Here is a 22,681-nt window from a genome sequence, read left to right as displayed (position 1 = left end):
CCGTGTACACATATATTCACACACTCAACTTCACTCACAATATAACACCTCAAAACAAATGTGGGCATTCCCATGCTGTCCCCTAAAGTCACACTTTAGGATCTATTTACATACTGACTACACTCCAAAAATTGAGCTTAAAATGGTTCTTTGAGCGAAGTCATGGTTTCAGCAATAACCACATTTAGTTCTATAAATACCCCTGTTTGTAATGAAGAGAAAAGAGATGTGTGAGTGTAAACAGAAAATTATCTTTGTGACAGTTATTAATAGTTCAAATAGGTTCTTCCCTCTACATTCACACCTGCATTACTCAAATAAAAGATTAAAGTACCTTTCTTTTCAAGATGTGCACAAAGAGTGCAAATGATGACAGAGCAAAAAAACAATACAACAGCTGTGAGTGCAATCTGGATCCTAACACAAGCCTGCTGCATTATGTGTGGATTTGAAGATGTATATTGTTGCTGTCTGATGAAAAAAAAAAATTAAAACATCTTCAAAATGATATTTTTACAGGGGAAGACAAATATGTCCTAAACTTTGAATTAAAGTCAATGTCAAATAAAATTAAAATACCATTCCTAAATAACTTTGAGAACTTCTATTGGTCATGATAATTTATTTTCTAAGTGTACAGAGCATAAAAACAAATCAGACAAAAACTGTTGCATGATTTTTTTTTTTTTGCACAGCAACAACATACTCTTTAAAAAGCCTACACTGTGCCTCTCTGCATGTGAGGAAATGCCCATTCACTGGCTGGATGCAGGCACTGTGAACAAAGGTGTAGTCTTACTTCACTATGAAGGCCGAGGAGATCAATCAGATGTGTCTCATTCAACAAGAATTTTATCAATGAGCGGTAGATCTGCACAATAAACCGAGGCACAGTCATGAAAAAAGTGTAGAGTTTATTTTTTTAACACAAACATCTATGAAGAGCATAATAAAATTCCCCACACCACAGAAAACCAGATTACAACCTGCTACTGTTATATGAGATATAAGTAGCAAAGCAAAACGTCTAAAGACTGTATATCAGGGGTTCCAATTACAGTCCATTTTTGGTATTTTCACTTATTTAGCACACCTGATTTAACACATTAACTAGCTGTCAAGCAAGTCATGCATCAGGTTACAAAGACTGACTTTGGGAATTACTGCTATGTATTGTCACTATTATGCAAAGAAAATTGTAGATTTTTTTTGTTAGTTTTTATGAATCACATGAATGCCAAAATGATTAAAATAAAATATTTTTTCATTCAGTTATATTGAAAATTAAGATATTTTCCCTTTGTAAAACTGGCATTTTGGATATATAACGATTATACAAGGCCGTGATGATAGCTTAGTCCTTTAAATATTTTGTTGACGGTTTAATCATGTATATTATATAATCAGTGAACAGAGATAACATAGTGTTAGTGCTTTTATGTACTTTTTAATGTACTTTTATGTGTTTTTATATGTGATCTTCAGAAAAAAGGAAAAGAGAAAAAGTGAAGTGAGTGTTTCCTCCTTATGTAATCATTTATGGTTGGTAGGCTGGAGGCTGACCAAAAGTGTTCACATCCTCTCCTCCTCCGTTCAGCAGAGGCTCATGCCCACTGTAGCACACTGCCACAGCCGTCTGCACGCCATCCACCTAAATTCACCATGACACACACACACACACACACACACAAACACACAGATTACAGCAGTTACAGGCAGAGTTTCTGCGCTGTATCCAAACTAGCCAAACAAGCTGAACAAGAAGTTATCATAAATGGAAGTAGAGGAGTTCCTGAGAGAAACTTTGGCCAATGTAGGAAATTCCCTGCTGATGATTTGTAGAAGGAACTTCCAAAAAGTTAAAAGCTTTGAAAAGCTTTTAAAAATGCCCAAAGCTTTGTTCTAATCTTGAATACAGTCTAAATTATTCAGTTTAAGCCTGACCCATCCCACAGCATCAAATCTAAAGTCTTGGTGAGATCCCAATCCCAGACAATGACATTTTACCTAAACCAAAACACTTTTTGCATCTAACCCAAACCTTTGCACTTTTAGCATCATGCTCTGACCAACTGAATTATCCCACCAACGCCTATATCCATCTCCAATCTTTTAGCTTTGTAGAGCCATACTGATTAAATATTATTTTTTCCCATTAAACAGCATACCAAATATGTTGTGTTTAAATTAACTAAATAAAAAGTGAATCAGGTAACTGAAATTGCATGAAAATGTATTATATCTGATAACACTCATTTTGACAACTATAATCAAGACTAAATATGTTAACTAGTCTCCTATATAAAATCAGAACAGTGAAATGTCTGAAGTAAAATATGTGACTTTTTGGCTACTTAAACAGAGGCAATTTTTTATCAAATCCTGTGTTTAAAGATACTTTTGCAAAACATTTGGTTATATCACTTACATGAGTGCAGCTTTGATATAAATTATATACGTTTTAGAGTTCTGAAAGGATGTGGCAGTGAGGAAACATTGCTGTACAGATCTTACCGTTTTGGTCACTGAAGCCTGATGGATGGCCATGGCTGAAAAGACAGCAAGAGAAGTGCACACACACAACTCGAGCACACACAGAACCAGCAGAGTAATCTTCACTCCAAGAATCAGACTCTGCAGACCCCAAAACACATGAATGACAAGCAAGACAAATTTTTAACTATTGTAGTGTCAGGGCCAAAAGAATGTAAACATTGACAATTTTTTTTTATTTTGCTTCTCAACACGACTTCAGTAGATTTTAAATTAAGCAGTCAATATGTGGTTAAGGTGTAGATTTATCAGCTTTAATTCACAGAAATGTTTAAAAAATTGCAATCAAAATGTAAGAAATACAATATCTATTTTCACACGATAAAATGTAAGTGTACAGTTGACTGATAAACAGCTGTGAATTACTGGTAACTCAAAAAAACTTAGAACCTGCTTTGAATACTGACACAATAACAATTTAACAAATTGTATTTCCTCCTTCTGCTCTAAAAAGTTGGTCAAGACTGGTTATATGTAATGTACTGGTTAATGTAAGATTTTATGAACTATTAAAACCATGAAAAGAAAGGTCTGCTGCTCTGTGTCAAAGCTGGAGGAGAAATGGTCTGATAATCTGCAGTTTTGCTTGGTGGTAGGAGCTCTGCCTGCCACTGTGTGTCACAAAGAATCCAGTAACTCAGTAACTCAAAGAATCCAGAAATCCAGTTCTCAATTGAAGACATTACCAGTTTTCTTCTCCTATTTACTCGAACTAAGTAAGCCCGACATGAGCATTTTAGCTGGGTAAATATTCCAAATGACAAATGAGTAGTAAATACCTAAATACATATGCTTGTAGGTCAAGAAAGACTCATTTTAAAATTAAACACATCTGCAAACAAAAAGATAAAAGCAATGGCACTGAAACACTCACAGTTAATGTCCATGCGATATTCGTGCAGTTATAGTATTGACTCTGCCCACATCCATCCAGGTTGGGTGGGATGGCAAGAACATAAGCGAAGTAGCAAACACCTGCTGAAGCCAACATTGCACCAATGATGTTCAGGGCCAATGCGCTTTTAATCTAACCAGAAAGAAAAAAAAAACTAAATATACTGCATCAGTTTACAACATACTGTTTTCAAAACAGTGGTATAAAATACTCCCGTCATACAGGTGGTAAGAAATATAGGAATTTTATAGTGATGAAGAGTGACAAGAGCAAAAAATGATCAAACATTAAAATCAATAAACCTTGATGAAGTGTCAGTACATGTGTTTTACAATAAACGGATAATAATCGGATTACTGCAGTTACTTAATTATTTACTTTGCATACAATGCATTAAGTCTAGACATATACTTTGAGTTTACTGGCTGTTGCAAATCAAATGTGATTACTGGCTGACTTAAATAAACTCACGTTTTGCCATTATCTGATTACACAGGTTCATGTACCGTAAATACATCTTAAATACATCTTAGATACAACTTAAATTGGATCAAAATGAATGACAATGCAGTCATTTTTAAAAATGATAGTACCACTTTAAAATAAGACTACCTTAATAAAGTTTACAATTGGTTTATAATTGGTTTATAATTAGTTTATTAATGGTTACTTATTATGTAGTAAATGCCTTAAAAATTATTAATAATTAATAACACATTATTAGAAAGGGCAACACTATAGATAGCTGTGGGTTCACTATTTGGCAAACAACAGGTCATTTGTTACCCTTTCTACTTATGTGTTATAACTGATTATTAATGATTTTCAAGGCATTTACAACCTAATTAATAACGATTAATAAACTAATTGTGAACCATTTATAAACCCTTTATAAAGGTAGTCTTATTTTAAAGTGGTACCAAAATTATATATATCTAAACATGCGTTAAGGAAAATTAAATAAATGTCACTTGATCACTCACAAGTCCAGGAGAGGTACCCTTGTTTGCAGCTAAAGAAACAGATCCACAGATGAAGAACTGCAAAAGAAGCGTGATTGATTTAATATTTCATAAATGTAAGTTCACTTTAATATCTTTACTCTAAACCAAAACAATATTAAATAGGATAATACACAATAAAAGTAATATTTACTGAAATCTTATATAGTGTAGATAGTCATTTTTTTAAGCAGTGGATACAGCAGAGTAGGTAAAGAACAGCAGAGGATACAGTACAGTGTGTAATAGACTCTCAACTTTAGCATGTTTTCACTCACCGATATTCCAAGGCCCAAAGGAACCTCCCCTCGAAGCACACCTGAGACCCAAGTAATTGTTCCCAGAGCCGCCATCACCAGCCCAACAAAGATCTGCACAGTCTAAATAAAACTTGAGCATTATTCTGTTGCAAGAGAAAATTCTTAAAATAAATTCAATGTTTTTCATTGTGCATTAGAAGCACCCCCCCACATGAGTGTGAACACAATTTAACAAATAAATGTGTGTATGAATCTTTAGAGTGAAACCTGAGAAATGTCTGTCCTGTTAATCTACATAAGAAATCTGTGTCAAAAGACAGTTTGTTCTGGTCTCCATTAACAGTGGCAATGCTTACGTGCAAAAAATACAGTCTGTATCGGCATTTATTTAATAGAATTTATGGTCTTTGTATTATGATGTAAAATAAAACTTAATGACATGCAAACATATATTTGCAAGGCCCAACTGACCATCATTACATTTTCAATTAACACCAAAAATAAATATTGTAATTAACACTGTGAAAATATTGCCACTATTATGTAAAAAATTCAACACCTTCACATTCAACCACGCCATACTGGGAAAGCCCAGCAGCGCCTGCATCCAGGATAAACACTTGAAAATATTTATCCTTGTAACTATTTATACAATTAACAGGATGGTCAGACAAAATATACAATTTTATTATCAAGGCATACTTTTGGATAAAATATTAAAAAATAATTTTACAGATAAATAGATCCATACTGTATTGAAATAAAGGTTGTCCCTTTCACCCTGTTTTTATTTTCAACCCTGTTACGCTGAAGAACCTGGTTATTTGATTGTATTTTATTACTACTTTGATGATAAAAAATTAGATACATGTTTGTTGAAATGTATTTATGCATAATTTCATAAAATATCATAAAATATGAAGATGAAAACTAGAAAAAAGTTTTAGTAGATCAAATTCTAAGTATTTGCAAATAAAAAAATATCACAATAAATAAGTGATCTTAAACAAGATACATCTTAATATTACGGTTCTACAAAAAAAATCTTTTTAGTACCTTTTACCTTGAGATGCTTGACAAACGAAGCCCAAAGACTTAAAAAGGGATAAAAATTAAAACTTTTTTTTTATATTTCACAAATATTACTAATTTAAGAGAATCACCACTCTACATTAGACTAAGACTTTAAGTGGTGAAGCCCCGTGACAAAGCCCTGTTCTACATGTCATTAGTTTAAGGAAGTGTTATGTGTTCAGTGAGTGAAATGGGGGATTGCACTTACTCCCAGAGCTACAGGTACTCCCCTCAGGAATGTACTGGTCATGGAGGGCTTGCTCGGTTTATTCTCGCTCTGTTTGCTGTCTTTGCTCTGAGTGGGACATGGTGGCTCAGGGGTCTCCAGCGGGATGATGTGGGTCACCACTCGAACCCCATGAGCAGCAGTGGAAACTGAGGTTGCCATTTCTGGAGATTGTCTGGTAGTCAGATCTGCAAAACCTAAACATTTAAATACAATCTGACTCAGGTACTGACTGTACACCCATGGTGTTCAGGTACAGCCTGAACACCCTAATAAAATATGATCCAGCTGAAGAGCAGCTGGTCATCCAGAAAAAAAACATACCTATGCTGATCAAGAGCTAGTTACTGAGGATGAATAGCTGGTCTAGAGCTGGATTTTAAAACAGTATATATACAGCTATAGAAAAAATAAGAGATCACTTAAAAATAATGAGTTTTTTTTATTATTGTATTATTTTATTACTAAAACCTCTGGAATATAATCAAGAGAAAAATGGATGATCACAAGCCGTCAAACAAAGCTGAACTGCTTGAATTTTTGCACCAGGAGTGACATAAAATTATCCAAAAGCAGTGTGAAAACTGGTGGAGGAGAACATGCTAGAATGCATGAAAACTGTGATTAAAAAACAGGCTTATTTGATCAAATATTGATTTCTGTACTCTTAAAACTTTATGAATATGAAGTCCTTTTTTCCTTTGCATTATTTGAGATCTAAAAGCTCTGCATCTTTTTTCATCTCATTTTCTGCAAATAAATGCTCTAAATGACCATATTTTATGTTAATTTTACTCAAACATACTCCTATAAATAACAAAATCAGAGAAACTGATTCAGAAACTGAAGTCGTCTCTTATTTTTTCCAGAGCTCTAAACTGTTAAAACGGAGTCTTAGGCCTAGAGATGTGCGCATGCGTGGGACTAAGGAAAACAATGCCTTTTTTTATTTACCTGCTATATTTATCCACTAATACAGGTTGGCAGATGGTGTTATCACGATAAATACATTTAATCGTTTAAATACAGACTTTTAGAAGAGTTTGAGAATTGTTCAAACCGTATTTCTTGCTGTGTAAACATGTCTATCAGAGACATGTAATCTACACTGAGCTCAAGCAGCCGTCGATTGTTTTAGAGTGGTTTAAAAAAGGTTAAAGGCAAAATAAGTCTTATATCTCAGCTTTTATAGCTTATTTAATAAAATCAGACTTACCAAACACGCGCTCGCTCGTCCGTTTCTGCCAGGTGCTTCTGTGAACTCTGCTTTAGTTTCAGTTTCTTCAGGTTACGGGAAAGACTTCCTCCTCTCCCACTGAAACACATTAACCCTTTTGGAGCCACTGAACTTTTTTAACTGGAATAAAAACAAACTAAACATTCTCCCCACTCACCCGGACAAACTGCAATTTTATTTGCATTAAAAGCAAAGTAAAGAATAAAACAGTGTTTTATTTTTACATTATGTTAATTTAATTAAGTAAGTAGAGTGTGTAATAAATCGCTCAGTATGTGGATTATTCAGGAATTGGGGAAACATTTCATGTTTGCCAGATAACCATTTGTCAGAAGAAATTAAGTAATCAGTTTTGAATTAATTAGCTGGTCTTTTAACATTTAATTAACATCGATGTTATGGTTGAATCAACGTTGAATTTGGCGTTTATTTTAAAAAGTGAATCTACAATGATATAGCAAATTGTATGGAAGAGGGAAAAAACTGTTTGCCATGATGACTCGCTCACTCTGAATATACATCTCTGAGAAATAGGAACTGTACAACTATAAAATAAAATGGTTAACAGAGTGTTAACAATAAACTTACATCACTGTAGTAAAGCTGAGTATAAAGAATGTTACCCATCACTATCAATCTGATTAAACATTTGATCTTAAAACACTACAATAAAACAAATAGAACATGAACATACTCCCAGGTATGGTGAAGAATTGGTGCCAAATTTAAAAAAGCAATTGGAAGTAAAATCTCTTTTTCATCCCTCCATCCAACTATTTCTTGCTTAATTAAAATAGAAAATTCAGTATAGTTTTTTATTTGTGTGTTTGCTTACTTGTATAAGTTCATGAAACCAATTGCATATATTTTTTTGTAGATTATGCAATTTCAGTAATTACAAATCTATATTTTATGTCTGTTCCAACAGTATGGTCAATTCTGTCACCACTGATATAAAACTGTACAAAATCTGCAAACAGTTTTCATAAAAAAAAAATATGTTACCCACACTACCAAGTTTTCTTGTATACACAACAAGAGCTGTACAGTAAAAAGGTGGAGATATTTTTGCCATTAGTTTAATATAAAATATATACAGCATTCCAAAAATACTTGATCTGGTAACTTATTTAAAGAAATACTTGACATAAACAATGCAAGGCATAACATAGTATAAGTTAGATAAACATAAGTAAACAAGTAATATCAATGAACACAAGCAATATTTTACACAGGTAAGCAGGTGATATTATTCTTAAAGAATCTAGAAACAGCCCAAGCTGTTCAAGCTATTTTACAAGCAAGATCAAACCAACCAACCTAGATAACCAGTATAACCTAGCATAGCTACGCTGGTTGACCAACAAGACTGAGGTACACTACCAATACAGAGTCAAGTCAGGAGCTGGTTAACAAACTAGCTTACCATTACAGTGTAATGTTTTCACATAGCGGACCAGCTTTTTAAAATCCCTGACCACCAAAGACCAAATTAGAGCATCATGGTTCATGTTGCAATTGGTCAGATGACAGTAAATTTAAGATGTAACTACAGTGTGTGTGTTTGTGTAAATCTCTAGGTTCTTTTAACTATTAAATACTTTTATTTAAGGTGTTGTAACACTCCTTTCAATGGAGAAATCTTCATTAGTTGCATATTCAGTAACAGGTTTATTTTGACTCTTCTTCCTCCACAGAACTGCACCGACAGCGATCACACAGAGAGCCACAACAAACAGAAAGGAGAGCGCAACCATCTCATTATAGTAGGTCTTTTGAGGTGTGTCTTTGTCCAAAAGAGGTTGAGGCATCAGCTCCAACTCTACACCATGCTGCTGTGCAGTGATGTAGGAATGCGGGGAAGCCTGCACCTTCAGAGAGAAGATCGCTTCAATCTTCTGAAATCCCTGCTCTTCAGTAACACACTGGAACTCCAGGGCGTTGCTGGGGGTGGCACGGAAGACCAGGCTGCCGTCTCCATGCTGCAGGAAGCGGGTCTGAGGCACAGTGCTGTGATTAGCAAACCTCCAGCTTACTTTTGCCAGTCGGGAGCTTGAGTGACACGGCAGCTTCACCAACCGGTTAAGATGAGCCCGTACCACTTCTGGAGAATGGAAAATTATTAAACTAGAATAAACTGAGAATAAATCTGACCACTTATAGGTAAGTCATTTATATTAGAAAGGTGAACCAGATTAGATGTATTTACTTGGGACAGGTGTGCCATTCTGATGTTCCAAGTCTTCACATTGCTCTTTAACACTCCCATTCTCTACATCTTGATGTCTTGAGGTGTAACACACACACAAACACACACACACACACATTCACAAAAAGAAGGAGAGTTTTGGAACAATACTGTAAGATAAGATCACTAGACAACAATAATTTTCTGTGTCACTTTAAAATCATCTTATTTGGTTAGAATAACTCACAAGCTGGAATACATGTTGGAGACTGGAACACAGCCTTTCCCCTGTGAGTCCCAGCTGCAGAATGGGTCTCGTGCCAGCACACACTCTGCACAACTCGAGTAGAAGGAGCAGTTCGACACAGGGACCCTTATCACACCTTCAGAGAAGCCCACGAACACCATACCCTACACAGGAAACACCAAAGTACTCGTTACATACTGCATCACCCACTGTTAATCAGCCAATATAGAGGAAACTTTAACTTATTTCTTATGGACCATTACACAACATTTCTACTCTAGTTTGTGTATTTCCATTGAGACACCAGATACAGGTAAACCTCTGTAATGGTGCTGCATAAAAAGCCAAGCCAAAGATGACAGCTGTTGGGGAAAATTAGAGGAGCTCCCTAATTACTCATTTATGTCAGTATCAATACAGTGCTCAGGCTGATCCACCACTCAAATATTACCTGCTCTGCTCTGGTTTTTCTTTGGGGACCTGGTGTATAAAAGATTTAAAAAAATGGCAAGGCATGGCTCCGATTGGTCCAGCAGGCTAAGAGCTGCCAATAAGATCAGGAGATTGCTGGTTCAAATCCTGTTCATGTAACTTGCCATCAGCTATCAGAGCCCCGAGAGAGCACAATTAGCCTTGTTCTCTCTGGGTGGGTAGATGGTGCGCTTTACCCACATCATTCCAAATGGGTGATGTCGATCAGCACAAGTCGTCTGTGAGCTGACGTATCAGAGACGAGTCGCTGCGCTTTCCTCTGAGCGTGCTGTTATGTTACTCGGAAGTTCAAAAAGAGGCAGTGGCTGACTTTACACGTAACTAAGGAGGCATGTGCTAGTCTTCTCCCTCCTGGTGTTGGGGCATCACTAGCAATAGGGGGAATCTGATGACCCAATAATGAGTGGGTTGGGTAATTGGCTGTGTAAATTGGGGAGAATTGGGATAAAATTACATAAACAAAAGGAAAGGCATAGACAACAATAAAAAAATAATAATTTAGTACCTTTGTTGCAGACAGAAGTATACTTGTAAGGATCTGCGGTTGCTTAAAAACTTGAATCTCTTCAATAATATGGGCTCTGTCTTTTAGCAGTACAGCCTTCTGTAGGAATCCAGTCCCTAAATAAAAATTAGCATTGTCAAAATAACAGCACAATCACTTAATGAAAAAAGAATAGCTCTACTAGATTAGCTGTAGCAGATGCGTACCAGTAAGCAGGTAGAGGACAGTATAGGTGTGGCCATTAGCAGCCTGGACTCTCTGAGCTGTGATTCGACTGTATAGCTGTTCTGTGGCTGTAAGAAGCTGCTTCTGATCCACAGACTTCACAGGCTTAGCAGTCAGAAAGTTCTTCTTCGCCAAGTTCAGCAAGTCGTCACTGCCATTATGTAACCCACACTGAAAAACATATATATTACTATTATTACTATATTTTTTTTGTTTAAAAATGTAAAGGTGTTAGAAAACAAGGTGTAGTCTGTGTTACTTTGCCCAGTTTGGCATCTGTGTTAGGTGTGACTGTCCACTGGTTGGTTTTTGAACTGTAGGTCTTGTAGTCTCCTGAGAACACTGCTTTAATGTCTCTTAGTGTAAAAGCACACACTGCAGACTGACCAGATAGCCTGAGAGAAAGAGAGTGAAGAGAATACAAAACTTATAGAAAACCACATATTTTCAATAATCTCCCGGAAGCTAAATAATATACATTAATAAGTTTGTATGGACCATTGAGATGTAAATATGCCATAGAACAGGGTTTTATCAGGTGATTCGCCTTCTGGTGGTGGCACCATCACGACATCCTGGAGCAAATTGAAGGGCAGTTGTTTCTCCCTTTGGCACACAAGCTGAGACTTAGCAAATGTTGTCCAGCGCTTCTGAAGGACACGTTGCCCTCCATTGTCATCCTGCAAAAAAAATAATATTATATAAATAAAACAGGGACAGGAAACAGAAAATATATTTCTGAGAACTGCACAGGCAGAATGAAGTAGACCCTGTACTCAGCAAGGCAAGCAAACCAATCAACTGCCTTGGGCCAAACGATGGCCTTGAATGCGACAAAAAACTGTAAATTCTGTGATGGTCAATGCAGGAAAGTACAAAAACACTCTTATCAGAATCCCCCTCAAAGGGGTCTCTCCCACTAATTGCTAACAGTAGCCATTCAGCCAGGTTCATAATTCCTGCAGCCGGCAAAATATATAACTTCAGAAATGAAGAAGTGGAGTTATCCATCAGAAAGACAGAAAAGAAAGAAGAAAAGGAAAGAGGAAGAAAGGAAAAAAAAACAGAAGGGAAAGTGATATGACTACACACTGCAATAAGTTACAATAACAGGATAAGAAAAACACAGATCTGGTCTAGATTCACAGTTTATCATATTTAATGACATGACACTGCAAAAGCAAATAGTGCAATGATAATGTGTATCAGAGTCCTAATTTCAATCCTGTTCAATCCCTGTTTTGCACAGAGAAAAAGCTATTATTTATACAAGTTGATGTGGAGGATTAATAAACAGTTACCATTTAAGTTTAGTTGCAGTTATTGGTGTACAGGGGGGGTCACACCAGATACTGAAAGCAAACATTCACTCGCCTTTGCCACTAAAATAAATGGAACATTGAATAATTTCCCTCAATATATAAAAAATAGCATACATTTTTTGACTAATTTATTTTAGATTTTATGATTTAGGTTTTAGCTCAAATTAATGCAGAAATACAGTGATTTCCAAAGGATTCGCAAACTTTCAAGCACCAGTGTTGTGATGAGAGATATGCTTACTATACAAACTTGTGCCACACGTGATACAGTGAATCGTTGCATAAAGTTGTACTCTGCTTCGTCCTCCCTGAAGAATAAGAACACCTTCCCCTCACTAGGGGTGTAGAAGGAGCTGATGAATGTAGGTTCTACAAGAAACATAAAGAGCAGTTACTTTGATTTACTAGAATGTATAAGCTTCACAAATCACATCAGAACCAGATTTTTTTATTTAATGGTCAAACCATTGAGTATGTTCTGCAACTTTTCAAGACTGAGGTCATTTTTCGGTTCTTTGCTGAAATGGCGTGAAATAATGGGTTCATTTCCACTATAGTCATTTGTTGTGGCGGTATAGAGCTCTCCATCTTTAGACAGGAAGGTTATGTGAAAGAAAAAAAACAAACAAATTAGAAAAAATACAGATCAAAATCAGCCTCATAAGTTAATAATCAGTGATTAATAAGATGCTGTGAATCCATAGCCAACTGCATAAACTCACCAACAAAAACAGCTGTGTTTCTCTCAGATCCTTTATACGGACAGCGACCTTTAGCAGACTGAGTGATCCTGCTGACTGACAGGGTATCTGCAGTCTAACAGAGAGGTGCAAAGTTAACTGAGAGTGAGTAAGACCAGTGCAGTGGCAAAAAGTAAAGTTAATGACTGAAACAACAGAACAGATTCTTACAAGGATTATGTCATGAGGTTTGAGAGCAAATGACCCGCAGGTGTACAGATGAGTAGAGTTGATGAACTGCAAGACGCGGATGAAGTTGGCACAATTCTGCAGAAAATTTGAGAAAAAATATGAAGCTAGCTATTTATTGTATTTTTTTATTATATATAGAATAGGATTCCACAATAAAAATCCTTTCTGAGATTTTGTAATCTGAGAGCCATGTTGGTAGCATGCAGAACCAAATGCATGTCAAGCATGGTTGTAATGTTTTGACACATCTTGGCCTTTTGTGCATAAACTTAAACTTTGACACCTTTTAAAAGATTGTGCTTTTTAATCATGGCACCAAATGCAGCAAGTGGTACTTTTGTTTTGTTGAGAAAAAAAAACAGATCATGCATACCAATTTAGAAGTTCTCTATATGAATGTGCTCTATATGAAAAATATAATTTATTTAATCTGTTTATCATAAGCTTGTATCAGTTTGTTTATGATAGCTTTGGACATCTACGTAATCATGAACATTTGAGCAGCAACAAACTGAGTACATGATGGACATTACACTTCTTTTAATTTTTATATTAATTTTCTGTGCATTGCCACTTTGTTTAATCCCTGTAAGATAGGGCATTTTGTTGATCTAGAATACTTTGTTACTTGTTAAGATTGTTCATATTGTTCTATAAGTATGTTTTGTTATTTATGAATATATTACTAATGTAGAGTTATTATTCTATTTTATTGTTCTTAATGTGATTGGGTGCTGCAATATGTGATTTTCCCTATAAGGCTCTTTTGTTGGTTGTCAGATGTACTGAAACACTTATGTGAGAGCAAGAGGAAGTGAAACTGTGATATAATGTAGGTGGCTATATATATAATAATGACAGCAAAACACGAAACACCTTCAGCTGGTCGGTCCCACATCTATCTCGAGCATCCTTTGGTGCCCAGTCATGCTGTAAAAAAACAAAACAAATAAAAAACCTTCATTCTTAGGGTCTGTGTTTAACATGAAATATAGCATATTTGACTAATATTTTCTGAACATACCTTTCTTTTCAGTGTGATGACATCAGGCTGACTGACGTCCAATGAAAGCACAGCGTTTCTAGCACCAGCAAACAGGGTTGTAGCATCTGGACTGAGCAGCAGTACTGTGGTGTTCAGCGCATCAGAGACATCGTACAGAGATAACACTCTGCCTGGGTTTCCTGTTAAACAAGAGATGACCGTTTATGCTGAGAATGAAGTTTCCACTGTGGTGTGCGTGTGTCTATAATGCTGCTCTGAGGAAAGCTGTGGTTTAGCTTAACTGATGTTGGGTAAGGCTGTCTACCAGAGCTGGTGTCTACCGCAGTATATGAGTTTCTCTGCCATGGCACACCAGCTGAAGTTACAAAAGAGTTGACTGAGTTGTATTTGAGAAGGGAATGAGCAATGAACTGTGTTTGTGGTCTCATCTGCCAATACATCAATAAACAATCATTAAGATACCTCATTAAACCTTCCTAATCCTTTTTAGGATAGTTTAACATATTAAATACATTAAACAATGTCAAATTTACTTGTAACAATACTGGAAGATAGAGGTACATTAACTAAACCAACATATAACACTGAAGAAATGCCTTGTAAAAAATCTGTTATAAAATAAAAGTAATTCATATATTATATACATTACCTTCAATGTCCAATGAAAAACAAGTATCTTCATTTTTGTACAGTTTTAGTTCACTACTGTGTCAAATATTGATGAATGAACCAGTAGATTTAAAAAAATAAAAATAATAATCTGAAACAAAAGTTTTTTTTTAACATTGACTTCCACTAAAAAATAATAAGGTTTTATCTCTCTTTTTGGAAAAAACATGGAAGACAATCCCAAAATATCATCACAGGACCTTCTGGTAGCACTTAAAAAAACCCTTGTGATGCAAAATAGTCCACACAATATTTTACATTTTATCATTATTTTATTACTGCTCCCAAACATACATGATATGATGTATCTTATAGAATTGTCTTGCGATATATTGAGTATCACAGAATCACAGTATTGTGATAATATTTTATCATGAGATGCTAAATAGGTTTCTCACATACTAGGGCATCTCAAACAAATAGAATATCATTGAAGTTTATTTCAGTAATTTAATTCAAGGTGAAACTCATAAATTATACAGATAGATTAGACACAGAGTAATCTAGTTTTAGCATTTATTTCTTTTACTGCTGACGATTATGGCCTACATGACATGACTCTACAAACCATCAATGACAATCAGTAAATGTTGCTGATCATTTCATTGGGAAATCAAGGGACCAGAGTCTGGTGGAAGAGTGGAGAGACAAACAGTCCAAGCTGCTTAAATTTTAGTGTGAAGTTTCCACAATCAGTGATGGTTTGGAGAGACATGTCATCTGCTGGTGTTGGTCCACTGTGTTATACTATATCAAGTCCAAAGTCAGTGCAGTGTTTTCTTACAGCACTTCATGCTTCCCTCTGCTGACAACTTTTATGGAGATGCGGATTTTATTTTCCAGCAGGACTTGGCACACTGCCCAAACTTCAAAAAGTACCAATTGGACTTATATAATATTATAATTTCCTGAGACACTGATTTTTGGGTTTTCATTGGCTGTAAGCCATAATTAACAACAATAAAAGAAATAAATGCTTAAAACAGATCACTCTGTGTGTAATCTACATAATATGAGTTTAAAGTTTTTAACTGAATTACTGAAATAAAGTAACTTTTCAATAATATACATTTTTTTTTAATTCACTAGTAGATTAGAAAACCTGAAAAAGTGCCTGTGGTGCATTATCACATTTTATGGTGTGGTGGAGCCCTATTTCAGCCTGAGTCTTCCACAGTAATGCAGTTCCAGTAATGCAGCATTGAATGATGTACTCCTACCAGCACCACACACTCCTACTAAATGTCACTAGGTGTCACTGCAGTGTTGAGAATGATACATCACACAAATTATATCTGGTCAACAGCAGACTCTTACATGAGATGAATGACAGGGAAACAAATTGTGGATGGCAACAATGAAGTCTGTTATTAAGCACCAACATCTATGTACCTACATGGAGCTAACACAGAGTTCAGTTTCTAAATGAGGTAAACAGTAAATGTATAATTTTCCTTTCTGTGTTTTAGAACAACTATCTTACTCATCCGGTACACTATGTTAACATGCTCTGACCTCTGACTCAAATAAACTAGATCACCATAAATGGAATTTGCATGCTACTGTGGTTCATCTGTGCTCCCTGTGGTTTAGCAATGCTTGAGACCACCAGTTCCATTGCACTGAGCTCAGTTATACTAAACTGTCTTTAAATAAAAGCTTTAATTCAGGATAGTTATATTAGCAATACGAGGACTTAACCTCCATTAACTTCGATTAATTCCTCGTATTGCTAATATAACTATCCTGAATTAAAGCTAGCTGAACTAATATCTGAGCCAATCAAAGTTAATGGAGGTTAAGTCCTCGTATTGCTAATATAACTATCCTGAATTAAAGCTTTTATTTAAAGACAGTTTAGTATAACTGAGCTCAGTGCAATGTACATTAATACATTTACTCATCTATGGACTTCCAATAGAAACAGGTGTCAATATGAATAATGGTGTGATAAAATATAGATACAGCGATGTATCGTTTTGTTTGCGATACATTATTGATACTTGGCATCAAATATAAATTTTTATGTTTTTTTTGCATTAATGTATTTTGCTTTTAAATATTTTCTATTCTGTAAGCTTATGTTACACAGTAACAGTGTAGTGTGGTGGTGTTCTACCTAGTCATTTTATAATTTAAAGGAAAAAACATAATAAACGTCATTTAGTGGTTGACAAAGTTCATAACTCCTGCAATCTATATATCTTCATAATTAAAAAGAAAAATAGTTGCTTTAAAAAGAACCAAATAATCAAAGGTTAATAATACTTAATACAATATAATAATTAGAATACTACTGATTAAAAGTTAAATATTTTGCTATTCCAAGTTGTGCATCTGCAAATGTGCACATCATAGTGTAACAATAAAACAGTATTAGCACATTGATTAAAACTTAGGCTATATTAGGCTGTATTATATAATAATATATTATATTATTATTTTATAATATATTTAGATTTTTAGTATTTCAAATTAGTTGTTTTTGTAAAATTTCTAACTGTTTGTCTTATTTGCTGCTGAAAACCAGAAACACAAAAATGCTTCCTCTGAAACACTTATCTGATATAACCAGAAACCGAGTATGCATTATGCATTCAAACTATGAAGCTCTGAGAAGCTTTTTTTGCCTTTTTTTTTTTTTTTTAGATATTACTTAATGCAGTATTAGTTTGAGGGACTTTATTTCTGCTACTTGCACAGGGGAAGGGTAAAACAGTTGTAGCATGTTTATTAAAAATAAATTAGATAAACAGATTATATAAAGTAAAATTTTTCTTTTTTAAGTCAGAATTGGTTCTGTTAGTCTTACTTTCTGATTAACCAGAACCACAGAAACGCTTCCATAACTCTACCTCAGAAACACAACCTTGGCAAAGACACACACTGCATCAAAGCTTTGAAGCACTGAGTAAACCTTTATTTTGTAAGTGTGTAGTTTTTGAAGGTATTTTTATTGACTGGGGACCATTTAAAACAAATTGTTTAATTTAAAACAAAATCTTTAAACTAATTTTGAGGCTAAGTAACTCTCTCTAGCTGACTTACAAACTGATGTTTAGTTAGTACTGACTGATCACTGAGATCATTTTGAGAATAGTTTTACACTGTGTGTGATCAATAGTCATTAGGACAAGTACATCAGTATAAATCCACTGAACTGATGAATTCTGAAACTGCACTGACCTGGGAGGAAGGTGGTCCGTGGAGAGATGGAACTTTGAGTGAAGTGCAAAAGTCCTAAAAGTAGGAAGCAAAATTTCCAGCTTCGATACCCTCCTGCCATAGTCGGCATGGACCTGAGAAGACTGTGTGCAACCAGCATGTGTTCTTCAGTTTAGCTCTTAGTCTTCACAATACCTGTACAATAAAACTGAAACACCCCGTGCCTGTGTCTTCCTGTGAAGGGAAGAGGAAGTCATTACACCAGCACTTCTTCTCTGAAAGTAAAAAAATAATTCTCTTGAATGATACTTCACACTTCTTGCACTGCGGCAGTCTGCATATCACACTGCAAACACCAACAAATAACAATGCTGTAACAGTTATTGCAAGGTTGCATATTTTTTTTTCTTTTTTTCATTTGTTACCATAGCTGTAGGACTGTAGAACACTGGCGGAATCGCAAAAGGAGAGGAAATGAGGGGTTTGTGGGGGTGGGAGGCGATGGGGTACACGTGTTACCACACACACAGTTATTTAAACACAGTAGTCTATACATGTAATCCACACATATACATGTCATCATATCTTTAGGTAACTGTTCTTCACCTGTTGTGTGGAGCTTGCTCGCTTTTGCAGTCTGTAAGTTAGATAATTAGGTAAGTTATTCGATTGGTTATTGTTTCTGGTTAAAACAGTATTTTATCCTACTGAGATAGAAAACAAACAACATGAGAGCGAAGCAGTTAACTACAGTGTTTTTATCTTATTAAGCTATGAAACTATAATGCAGAAACTGTAGTGAACTGTTGGTGACTGTCTGATTGATGTAGGTTATCATATATTGTGGCATTCCACAATGTTTTACTGTAGGACCAATAAAACAGATGTAATAATGATAATACTGTAATTCTGAGAGTGAAAGACTGAAGTGTAGCTTACATACAGGTTCTAACGGGTAAAGCACTAAACTCTAACTAATGTAATGTCAGATAGAAAATTACAGGTGAAAACGTAGATTAATAGATTTCAGTTCTTAATATTTAAATGCAAGCAGGTCATCTAGTGTACCACCTTGAGATGCTTGAGAACCACTGCTCTAGAGTGCAAAAAAAGAGACACAATGCTTAAATGCCTGCAATAAAAGACAATAATGTGCCTTGAAGATCAAGATCAAGATTTTGATAATGTGTCTTAAATAGTGCCCATCTATGAGTTCCCTCATGCCCTTCTAGTAAGAAAGGGTTCTGTTACAAACTGTTCTATGCCACCCCACTTTAAAGTTTCTCAAAGTGCGTCCCAATTTAAATTATAAGGAAATTTCAATAAATTCTTCTTTAACCACAGACCATTTGTACTTACGCTGAATTCTCTCAGAAGTAGTGACATGTCTAATTAATAAAAGCTGTTTATAAGTAGACTTATTGTACTCATCACTAATGCAACAAAAGACAAAGTAGTCTGTTCTTTAAAAATAGGTTCCATGTTTATTGCATAAAAAATAATGTATACTGCATGATACACTCCAATCTCTCACATTCTCTTTCAGTATTTACAAAATAACAAAGAGTAAAAAGTCCAAACGAATGCCAAGCACTGGAGTCATCCTTCCACTGATACAGATGTGAGATTTCTTCAACTGAGATGAGTCACAAAAGTGCACAACAGAACTGCACTTACAGACTGAGCTCCACAGACACACTGGGGACAATTCAATGTTTCTTGTAATGAGGAAACCTTGTCCATAGTACAGTAGCTTGTTGGAGACAATACAGCAGCAGAATGGGAAACAATTCCACAACAGCTCATGAACCTTGCAGATCTTTAGAAACTGGGAAAGGCCAAGTCAATCTCTAGAATTTCTTAGTTAATTACTGAAACTGTGATTTTTTAGCCTTTTGATCAGAAAGGCTGCAGAGCACACATCTCCAGAGCAGCATGCAGACATCACTCATCTGGTTTAGCCAGGCCAGCACAGGCAGGTAAGGCTGCTTCTTTAGGATACTCATTGGCCACACTGGTCAGATGCCCAAACTGGGTTTTGAACAAAGGCTGAGCGTTGCCTGACTGACCTTCAAGACACTGACTGGCAAATCATACTGCATGTATGTTGCATTTGTGCTGAATGGAACATCTTGTGGAACACCTTCTCTCATATCCATTTCTTCCGAATTAGGTTCTTCTCCTCCGAAGTCTGTAAAGCCAATAAAGGTCCAGCACAACTAGTCTGATTAGTTCTACCAACCAGAAATGGAAGAGATCATGACCCGAGTGCTTGAGAAAATCCACTTTAAGCCATGGGCAAGTTGTGCAGAGTCTTCTCTCATGGTCAGTGCAATTAGAATTGTGCGAGACTTCAGCGCATCCACGTGTGATCCTCCAACAGTAAGAAAGCAAGTCCTCACTTACATTACATCGGAGTGGGGTTGGGGTATTTCCTTGGGTGATGTTGGCCCCTATTAACCGGGGGCAACGGAGCACGTCTGGGGGAAAAAAAAAAGGAAATGTTAATCAGTATTAGTTACAAAGCTCTGTGATGACAACTTCAAACTTTATGGCTGTTTATTAATGTAAAAAGAGGACTGTAACAATGTATAAAACAATATTTTTAATTAGTACACATACTGTGTTAAGACAGTATGCCAACCTTGTAGGAATTGCAGCAGCAGCAGAGGGGGGGAAGCTGGGGGAGGGAACAGCAGCTGTGTGGTTCCCTGATGGCTCAGACACAGTCAGCAGGTGTAGGGGAGCAGGGTAACCAGAGGGGTCTGCAGGCAAAGGCTTCTTGGGAACCGGAGGTTTAGGGATAGGAGGGCTCTGTATCTAAAACAGGAAAGAGTTGAACATCAGAGACCGAGATTCTGTCACTTTACGAGCTACTGATGAGCACTTGAAGATGTGGGGGTCAAACATTTGGTAAATTTAAGGTTCTAATCAGGCCCAATACATTTCAAGGAGGTATGGGACTTTATTTATAATAATGATTGGACGCAAACAATGATCGGACCAAGCATCTGAACCATTTTTACAGAAATGTCAGGTGCATGTATGATACACTGAATATAAACAATTTGTGGTTTTATAAAGAAACATATTTTGTAAAGAAGCCGTGTGTTAAATCTTTACAAGGTTCTTTACGCACGTAATCACCACTAAAAGGATCCTTTGTAGCACCTTTGTAGACCTGAACATCAGGTATCGGTAGACAGGATATCTATTTTATGTGGACAGGTTTGTTGACTCTATACGTCACATTTTTTAGTTTAAATATGAAAAAATGGCTTTAAAATGGCAAGTAATCCAAAAATAATGAAAACTATATTATCTGGTAATCAGTAACAGAATGCAAAAAAAAACATCCCAATCATACTTGTTGAATACATTGGTCTTAAACAATACAGACTTTCAAAACAATTTTTTTTGACAAACCATCATTTTACTCCTTTAAAACAAAAGTAAATTAAAATCCATTCTGAAAAGATCTAGCATGTGATTAAACAGTACTAAGTAATAAAAAGAGGCAGAATCTATCAATGTAATGAATGTTATATCCAGTAGAGCACAGCATGGCCATCTGTCTGCAGGTCCGCTGGGTGCTAGTACCTGTCTGTGTGAAAGGACAGGGTCTGGGGGGAGGGGCTTGCTGGGTGCAGCTGGGCGCATCACCGTCAGCTGGAGATCCAGTTGTACAGATCAGATGTGTTGAGTTGAACAGAGAAGAAGATGGATAGAACTGAGAAGCAGCACTCTCTGAGACTTCTCTACGCTCCATCCTCACATCACAACACTAATCCACCAACCACCAAAAAATCAACCACAGATTCACAGGCCATGCACCACTCCAGCACGATTAACATAGACCCTTCATTAACTTAGTGATCAGGACTGTAATGGGAGACAGAGACGGGTGCCAACTTTATACTGTCAAAGTAAAAAAAAAAAAGAAAAAAAAAAAAGCTATTTACTGGTGCTAAAACGACTTTAATACAGTTTAAAGAATTCGCAATGTCATTAAGATGCTGATACTATTTCCTAAAAGCATTAAGCAATTGGGACATGGTCAGTTGGGAGGCTTATGGTAAGTTAACAAGAACTGACTATATATAATATTTTTAAGCTCTGGAAAAAAGAGAGCACTTATAAATTATGAGTTTCTTTGATTTTACCAAATTGAAAACCTCTGGAATATAATTAAGAGAAGATGGATGATCACAAGCCATCAAACCAAGCTGAACTGCTTGAATTGTTGCACCAGGAGTGGCATAAAGTTATCCAAAAGCAGTGTGTAAAACTGGTGGAGGAGGACATGCCAAGATGCATCAAAACTGTTATTAAAAACCAGGGTTATTTATTCAAATATTGATTTTTGAACTCTTAAAACTTTATGAACATGAACTTGTTTTGTTTGCATTATTTGAGGTCTTAAAGCTTTGCATCTTTTTTGTTATTTCAGCCATTTCTTGTGGTCTCATGTTTTCCAGAGATGTGTAATTCATTTCAGAAGTCAGTTCTCTTCTATTAAATTTGGAAAACATTTTTATGCATAAATAAAATTCAATGAAGAAATTAAATTGGGAATCTGGGGATCGCCCATTCGAATCCTGGTTTATGCTGCTTGCCATCAGCAACCAGAGTCTGACTTGCACAACTTGCACTGTTCTCTGTCGGGAGTAGATAGGATTACCTC

General features: G+C 35.8%; 3 protein-coding genes across 7 annotated transcripts in view; all 3 read right to left on the bottom strand.

Annotated features, from left to right (window-relative positions):
• Positions 1-894: 894 nt before the first annotated feature.
• si:dkey-7j14.6 (CD20-like domain-containing protein) lies at positions 895-7,349 on the bottom strand. 2 transcript variants are annotated; one of them, XM_022673585.2, is made up of 7 exons: positions 7,226-7,349; positions 5,992-6,206; positions 4,728-4,829; positions 4,432-4,488; positions 3,428-3,580; positions 2,515-2,634; positions 895-1,651 (listed from the first exon to the last, which is right to left on the bottom strand). In XM_022673585.2, exons 2-7 carry the CDS (start codon positions 6,169-6,171, stop codon positions 1,538-1,540), a joined length of 726 nt encoding a protein of 241 aa, XP_022529306.1. In that variant the 5' UTR covers positions 6,172-6,206; positions 7,226-7,349; the 3' UTR covers positions 895-1,537. The 2 variants fall into 2 exon arrangements, with proteins under 2 accessions (XP_022529306.1, XP_007243210.2); XM_007243148.4 differs by having other exon boundaries at positions 5,992-6,197; positions 7,226-7,332.
• A 960-nt stretch (positions 7,350-8,309) lies between these two features.
• On the bottom strand, positions 8,310-18,311 carry LOC103029682 (semaphorin-4A). The gene is made up of 14 exons (XM_022673584.2): positions 18,019-18,311; positions 14,182-14,342; positions 14,034-14,087; positions 13,137-13,232; positions 12,948-13,041; positions 12,691-12,813; positions 12,467-12,594; positions 11,402-11,583; positions 11,163-11,298; positions 10,885-11,074; positions 10,679-10,794; positions 9,682-9,845; positions 9,456-9,532; positions 8,310-9,350 (listed from the first exon to the last, which is right to left on the bottom strand). The coding sequence occupies exons 1-14, from the start codon at positions 18,155-18,157 to the stop codon at positions 8,854-8,856; spliced, it is 2,157 nt and encodes a 718-aa protein (XP_022529305.2). The 5' UTR covers positions 18,158-18,311; the 3' UTR covers positions 8,310-8,853.
• A 1,147-nt stretch (positions 18,312-19,458) lies between these two features.
• adam15 (ADAM metallopeptidase domain 15) overlaps positions 19,459-22,681 on the bottom strand; it is a 47,373-nt gene continuing 44,150 nt past the window's right edge. For 3 of the 4 annotated variants that reach the window (XM_022673581.2, XM_049480508.1, XM_022673582.2), the window contains 3 exons: positions 21,598-21,666; positions 20,642-20,817; positions 19,459-20,477 (listed from right to left, as the gene is read on the bottom strand). In XM_022673581.2, the coding sequence (XP_022529302.1) occupies positions 20,405-20,477; positions 20,642-20,817; positions 21,598-21,666 (318 nt within the window). In that variant the 3' untranslated portion in view covers positions 19,459-20,404. The remainder of the gene's footprint in view (positions 20,478-20,641; positions 20,818-21,597; positions 21,667-22,681) is intronic. The other variant, XM_007249672.4, reaches the window with a different exon arrangement.

This window comes from Astyanax mexicanus, chromosome 6 (assembly GCF_023375975.1).
Source record: "Astyanax mexicanus isolate ESR-SI-001 chromosome 6, AstMex3_surface, whole genome shotgun sequence".
In the NCBI taxonomy this organism is placed as follows: Eukaryota; Metazoa; Chordata; class Actinopteri; order Characiformes; family Acestrorhamphidae; genus Astyanax; species Astyanax mexicanus.
This window is presented reverse-complemented; position numbering and strand designations above follow the sequence as displayed.

Coding starts and splice junctions, on each gene's coding strand:
- si:dkey-7j14.6 (XM_022673585.2), bottom strand. CDS start 6,171: ATGGCAACCTCAGTTTCCACTGCTGCTCATGGGGTTCGAGTGGTGACC. Junction 4,489..4,727: donor CTTTGGGCCTTGGAATATCG/GTGAGTGAAAAC, acceptor CTTCTTTTGCAG/TTCTTCATCTGTGGATCTGT. Junction 1,652..2,514: donor AGGCTTCAGTGACCAAAACG/GTAAGATCTGTA, acceptor TGGTGAATTTAG/GTGGATGGCGTGCAGACGGC.
- LOC103029682 (XM_022673584.2), bottom strand. CDS start 18,157: ATGCTGGTTGCACACAGTCTTCTCAGGTCCATGCCGACTATGGCAGGA. Junction 13,233..14,033: donor GTGGGACCGACCAGCTGAAG/GTGTTTCGTGTT, acceptor AATTTTCTGCAG/AATTGTGCCAACTTCATCCG. Junction 13,042..13,136: donor AACCTCATGACATAATCCTT/GTAAGAATCTGT, acceptor CCTCTCTGTTAG/ACTGCAGATACCCTGTCAGT.